Raw genomic sequence first — 6,993 nt, 5'->3', positions numbered from 1 at the left:
GTGATGCCGAGCGTAGAGCCTTGTTAACACAGCTGATTTTGACCAGGTCTGTAGACAATTTCCGCGAGCCCAACTCTACTTCTTTGTTCGGGTCCCCCCCGTGGTCTCGTCGGTCGTTGAAGGGCCATGGGTCTCCTTGTCGTAAACAATGAGGACAAAAGTAGCTGCAGATTTCCCGTAGAAGTTCAGTAGGTAGCGAGTTGAAGTCTCGTAGAGATGCTATTAGCTCTGTGCCACTCAGTTCTGACATGTTGATAGATGGATTAGTTGGCCCCGTCCAAGTTATGGTTTGGTTTTGTGGGCAGCACAGGTTGGCCCAAAGAGCCGCTGACACCCTGGGGGTTGGTTTATTTATATAGGCGTCATTGGCATCAAGGTTGCCCGTGTTCTTGTACTGGAACTAGTGTTTGGTTGAAAGGCTCTTGACCATATATGATTGTTGAACAACATTTTCGGTTAGAAATGAGCACAACAACTAGGGCTATATTATTATTATTCATACTCCGCTATGCCCTAGGGCGTGCCGGACCCTCAGCTATTTAGTGTACAGGAAAACCGTGCCCTCCCGGGCCGGGTGAAAAACCCATACCAACAATCAAGGAGCGATGCGTTTTAGTGAGCCTACATATACAAAGAGAGGAGGCCTCCTGGCCTCCGAACGGGGGCGCTTCAGGCCGCCGCTTCCAGCTCGAGCCTCCTGGCTAAGTTGTACATCGGCAGCTTCCCCGAGTCCATCAGCCAGTCGAGAACTCTCCTCGCAAGCCGTGCAGTCGTGGGATTGATGCCGTGTAGAACAGAGTAAAAGTCCCGTCGTGTCCAAATTCCAGTTCTCTCCCATCTTCGAGTCAACGGTGGGGCCAAACACCACACTACCAGGTGTTCGGCAGTCTCTCGTCCCTCGCCACACTCGCAGGCAGGAGTCAGAACCTCCGGGACTCCCCGTGTAAACAAGAAGTCCCGTAAGCCTATTGCTCCCGTCCGGATTTGAATCAGCAGTGAGCTCTTCGCCTTGCTGAGACCGTCGTGCCTCCTTAGGGTTTCGTTCCGGAATAGCGTCTCCTGCTGATGGTCAATGTCGGAACATCTACGCCAGAGTTACGTCCTCGCAGGGGGACGTGACGGAGGGCAGGGGGGGGTCCACCACTGGGGCAGTCGTCACGTGGTCCTGGACCTCGGGGACGACAACCCCGGCTGCAAAATCTGAGCCCCCCTCATTTCTAGATAGAAGTATACATGATCCAATTGAACCACGAATGTAGCACGTCCCTCCAGAGAAAAGGGATTTGCCCTGTGCTTCTAACTCTATCGCGATACCTGGTATTCCCTACACTGATCAGTGGTTAATTATACCACTGTTAGACAGCTCCCGCCACAGATCAGCAAGGTTTCCAGAAGAGACGGAATTGTCGGAGAGGTTCTACCGGAGTAGTGACTTCTTCAACAAAACCGTGCTAAGGAGCATTTTCGACACCTTTACTTGGACTCAGTCAAAATGAAGGAACACGAGAGGCTCAATCCTACAGTTCGGACTCAGGACGCACTGAAGGAACTTCCATCACGCATTCCCCGCTCGCCAAGATCCTCGCGAGCTGCTGGCAACCGCCGCAAAACCAAACATCAAATCCACTTTCCAAAGAGGTAACAATGCCTCATACAACATCGTCACCAGAGGAACTGGACCCGGGCTCGTCAACGCCAGGGAACAGCCAAACCGGAGGGAACCCGCTTACACCGCCAATCCCCCAGCACATCCTGTCCTTCTTGGATCACTCCACTTGGGGAGACCTCGCGGCCATCGACGAGATCGAGGAGCCCACGCCCAAGCAGATGAACTCCCACATCTATTTCCTCATGGAAATTTTCTGGGCTTCTACGAGCTACGCAGGACGAAAGCTCTGGGGCGCATTCAAGGACGAATTCGACGAATGGACCGCCCAACGATGGGACATGGTTCCCGACCGTACCCGAAAGCACCTCCGCGCCTTCCTGAGCACCAACGGCGTGTATGTCGACAATACCAACACCCCCCTACCAGCAAAGTTCGAAGCCATCGCCAAGAGAACGACTTTCCGCACCTGGTCCATCGAAGAGATCAACACTGCGAGGGTCCACAGTACGATGCACCAGGAGTTACTGGAAAACCCCAAGTTCATCCAAAGCATCCAGGATCTCTCCCAATTGACGCCAACGACCCCGACAGCCCCAGCAACCGCCTCACCGGTCCTAGCGACCATCCCGACACAACCACAGGCCTCTCAGCAAATCCCACAAGCAATCCCGGCGCCACGACAACAAAACCCCATTCCCCAGACGGCACCGAAACGGGAAGCAGATTGGGAAACAACCTCGGAAACTAGACAAGACCCCCAGACCTGGCCCCGCCCGTCCGAGGAACCGTACTACGCACCGCGAGGAAATGCTAAACACCTCGCAGATTTAGCCAAGTTGTACAGCGACGACATGAAGTACGGCGGCGGAGACTACGACATTCTCGACACAAAAATGGCGATTTTCCGAGATTTGTGTAATCGAATCCAAATTCCAAGATGGCAAGCCAGTGACGCTTTTCCGATCATGCTCAAGGACCGAGCCTTACGATACTATTACGACTGGCTTTGCAGCGGCCCCCGGGACTTCGATACCATGGTAGCCAAGATCAGAGGATACTTCGAGAACGAAGAGCAGCGGCACCGGTATCTGGCAGCATGGCGCGACGCCAGATTAATCAACATGCAGGCCGAGCACCCCGACAAGTCCAAATCCGAGTGCCTGGAACTTCTGATCAACAGGCTTGCCCTGATTCAACGCGCAGTACCGGCAATTGGCCAGACAGAGGATACACTGCGCATGCAACTCTTGAACGCATGCCGTGGTGTTGCCGAGGCCAGGATGGCCCTCTTCAACCCGGCGCCAACCTTCGAAGGCGTCCGCAACCAGCTGCAAGCGGCGATTGGAATCACCACCGAAAATCCCGGACCTCAACAGTTCAACACCGACGCCACTGACTCGGAGACGTTCTGGACGGACAGGACGTACAGAGGATCCGGCAGAGAATCTAGATTTGGTCGCAACCAAGGAGGACCACGCCGAGGAGGATTCAGCAACTCCAAATTCAGTCGACCCCCCACCGAGAGGAAGTGCTTCGTGTGCGGCAAACCCGGCTGCTGGTCAACAACTCACCCAATCGAAGACAGGAAGAAGTCCTACGAAAGGTTCAAGGCTGACAAGGACGCACGCGACGGGTCAATAGCAGCCTTTGCCCAGTTTATCTACTGGCATGAGGGATCTGAACTCGAAGCCGATTACGAAGATAACCCCGTCAGCCAATTCTTCCAAAAATACGACGATCACGACGACGATACTATCGACAACAGAGGAAAATTCCACAGCACCTTCTTCAACGATTCCGCACCTGCAGATGCGATTCAGGTTACGACACTCCTGGCAAACGCGGCCACCCACCACTTCCTAACGAAGGAAGACCCCTTTCAAGAGCAGGACCCCTCGGAGACTTACACCGCCGAGGGCCGGTATTCTGCAACAACTTTCAGGGGTATCATGCCCGACTCCGGAGCCGCACAATTCTCAACAGCCGGCCAACCGCAATTCCAGGCCCTGCAACGTCAACTCCCTTCAGCTACCCTGGACACAACAAGGGCCGGAGAAGCCATCGTCAAATTCGGCTATGGGACACCTAAGGCCTCCCTGGGAACAACAACAGTGCCCACACCCCTGGGAACGATCGATTTCCACGTGATGGAAACGGAGACCCCTTTCCTACTTTGCCTCAGGGATATGGACAGACTCGGCATCAAGTTCGACAACTTGAGGAACCTCCTACAACGAGGAGACGTCGAGGTTCCCGTTACACGGAAATGGGGACATCCCTGGCTTCAACTAACCCAGGAGGAAGCTCTGGTGTGCAGTTATCTCACCGACGGTGAACTGCGGCGACTACATCGACGATTCGGACACCCCTCTGTTGCGCGCCTTTACAAGCTCCTCAAGACTGCAGGACACCCAGTGGAGATCCAAGCCCTGGAGCTCATCGCCAAAGTGTGCCACCACTGCCAAATGCACTCCGCACGCCCAGCTCGCTTCAAATTCACCCTTCACGATGATTGCGAGTTCAACTACGAGGTCATCATGGATATCTTCTACGTGGAGGGCAACAAACCAGTTCTACACCTCGTCGACGCGGCCACAGCTTTCAACGCCGCGCGTTTCCTTCCAGACGTATCAACAAAGTACGTGTGGGAAGCATTGCGCCTTTGCTGGATTGACGTGTACCAAGGACCCCCTGACTACGTCGTTACCGATGCAGGGAAGCAATTCGCTTCCACAGAGTTCCGCCAGAACGCCAAGGAGATGGCGATTACCGTCAAGGAAGTCCCGATCGAAGCCCATAACAGCATCGGCAAGGTAGAACGGTACCATGCACCTGTACGACGTGCGTACGAAATCCTACGCAAAGAGGACCCCTCTGCAAGCCCAGAACTGTCTCTGCAAATGGCTGTCAAGGCTGTGAACGACACTGCAGGTCCCAACGGACTTGTGCCAACTCTGTTGGTATTTGGCGCCTACCCAAGGATGACACACAACTCTGCGCCATCGCCAACGCTACAACAACGCGCCCAGGCGATCAAGAAAGCCACAGACGCCGTCCGCAGGCTCCATGCTGAACGCAAGGTCCGGGAGGCCCGCACCACACGCAATGGTCCGGACACCTTACGCACCACGACCCTTCCACTGCAGTCACGTGTGAGAGTGTGGCGCGAGAAAAGCCGCCGATGGGAAGGACCTTTCACATTAATCGGTGTCCACGACGAAGACTGCATCGTGGAAACAAGCCGCGGCGCACAGAAGTTCCGCTCTACGGTGGTCAAGCCGTACTACGAGGACCCTGCTCAACAGGACGACCCTGCGAACCAGAAAGACACCGCAGAGAAACCAGCACCTGAAGTTCCGGACTCTCAACCAAGGAGCACGACCCCTCCTGGAAACGCCATCGAAGAAGAGCCAATCCTCGATTCGATAATTGTGGCCACTCATGCGCCCTTCCCTGGGGACGAAGACGAACTCCCAGACGACGGACCGCACAGGAACACTCGACCACGCAGAACCCACTTCGCCCACGCATTCCTCCAGGAGAGCGATGTTCGAGAGGACGAAATCTTCGAGATTTTCTTGTCAACGAAGGAACAAGCAGACGCCGCACTCGCAGTCCAGTTGCGCGCCGATGGCAAGGTCACTACACCCGGGGAACCTTTTGAGGAGTCTTCTAAACAAGAGATCGAGAGCCTTATTACCCGAGGCGTCTTCGAATTTGTCAAATACGACGAGGACTTACACGGCGACGCAGAGATCTTTAAGTCAAGGATCGTAAACGAAATTAAGGGCAAGACAACGGACAAGCCCTATGAGAAATCGAGGCTTGTGGTCCAAGGCTTCGGAGACGCAGGAAAGGAAGCCATCCTCACGCAGTCGCCAACAATCCAACGCGCAAGCCAACGCCTGATCCTCGCCATCGCGCCGTCACTTCAGAGACAGGGTTGTCTCCTTTGGCTGCGCGATATTACGCAAGCCTACGTGCAGTCGGAAAAGGCACTCCAGCGCAAGATTTTGGCATTTTTGCCCCAACAGATCAGGCACTTATACCCCGAGGGAACCGTGATGCGCGTGATCAAGCCGTTGTACGGGCTGGCAGAGGCAGGAACCTATTGGTGGGTCACATACCACAACCACCATTTGAAGAGGCTCCAGATGGCAACCTCTACGTACGACCCCTGCCTGTTGATCTCCTCCCCCGAGAACCCGGAATTTGCCTGCGTGGGGATGCAAACAGACGATACTCTGGGTCTGTCAACAGAGGCGTTCTCACAACGCGAGAACGATCAACTGAAGGAGGCGTCATTCAGCGCCAAAGACAAGCAATTTCTCACCACCGCGGAACCCCTGGTTTTCAACGGCGGCATCGTTACACTCAACAAAAACGGTTCAATCACCCTGCGGCAGAAGGGTCAAGCCCAGAAGCTGCAATTGATCGACGCCAACGCGCCAGACGCCAAACAACAGTACGTTCAGCAACGGGCTCGCGGCGCGTACATCGCTTCAATTTGCCAACCCGAGGCCTGCTTTGATCTCTCCAGCGCAGCCCAACACCAAGAACCGACCCCTGACGATATCAAGACTCTTAACCGAAGGATCCAGTGGCAGATGGACTCACAGGACAGGGGACTCACGTTCTTACCCCTGAACCTGGAGACTGCAAGACTGTACGTCTTCGTTGACGGCTCTTTTGCCAACAACAGAGATTTCACCTCCCAGCTCGGGTTTGCGATCATCCTGGCCAACGAAGACGAGATCAACGATCGCCACGAGTTCTCCATTACAGGGAACCTCATCCACTTCAGCAGCACCAAGAGCAAGAGGGTTACCCGCAGCGTCCTAGCTTCCGAGGTTTACGGAATGGTGGCCGGCGTGGATATGGCTTACGCCCTGGCTTCAACATTACGCCAGATCACTGCCCACCTGAACCTTCCTGCCATCCCAACCATCGTCTGTACAGATTCTTACTCACTGTACGAATGTCTTGTGAAACTCGGGACTACGAAGGAAAAGCGGTTGATGATCGATATCATGGCACTGCGCCAGTCCTACGAGCGCAGAGAACTCCAGGAAGTGAGGTGGATCAATGGAGAGGACAATCTGGCGGACTCCTTCACAAAAACAACGCCGAATCGTGCCCTGGAGCGGTTTGTTGACTGCAATAGTGCAACTGTACGCGTGGAAGGATGGGTCTCACGTTAGGAGGCCTTTGGGGGACTACGAAGGGGATATTTGGGGACATGTACGTAATCCGAAAGCCCACCTGCGAACTCTGGCGTTTCCTGGCCTCAAAAGAAGAGACTGCCAGTGTCGGAACATCTACGCCAGAGTTACGTCCTCGCAGGGGGACGTGACGGAGGGCAGGGGGGGGTCCACCACTGGGGC

The 6,993-nt window shown here is 54.9% G+C and overlaps 2 protein-coding genes across 2 annotated transcripts; one reads left to right on the top strand and one right to left on the bottom strand.

The window, feature by feature from the left end:
- Positions 1-669: 669 nt before the first annotated feature.
- On the bottom strand, positions 670-1,215 carry CHGG_11118 (uncharacterized protein; the record flags this gene model as incomplete). The annotated part of the gene is made up of 2 exons (XM_001230269.1): positions 670-1,084; positions 1,172-1,215. The coding sequence occupies 2 exons, from the start codon at positions 1,213-1,215 to the stop codon at positions 670-672; spliced, it is 459 nt and encodes a 152-aa protein (XP_001230270.1).
- A 429-nt stretch (positions 1,216-1,644) lies between these two features.
- CHGG_11117 (uncharacterized protein) lies at positions 1,645-6,780 on the top strand (the record flags this gene model as incomplete). The annotated part of the gene is made up of 1 exon (XM_001230268.1): positions 1,645-6,780. A coding segment is annotated over one exon (5,136 nt), but the record flags the coding sequence as incomplete, so codon positions are not given.
- Positions 6,781-6,993: the final 213 nt, after the last annotated feature.

Source organism: Chaetomium globosum, genomic scaffold (assembly GCF_000143365.1).
Source record: "Chaetomium globosum CBS 148.51 scaffold_25 genomic scaffold, whole genome shotgun sequence".
In the NCBI taxonomy this organism is placed as follows: domain Eukaryota; kingdom Fungi; phylum Ascomycota; class Sordariomycetes; order Sordariales; family Chaetomiaceae; genus Chaetomium; species Chaetomium globosum.
The sequence above is the reverse complement of the archived record's forward strand: the minus strand, read 5'-3'. Positions and strand labels throughout refer to the sequence as shown.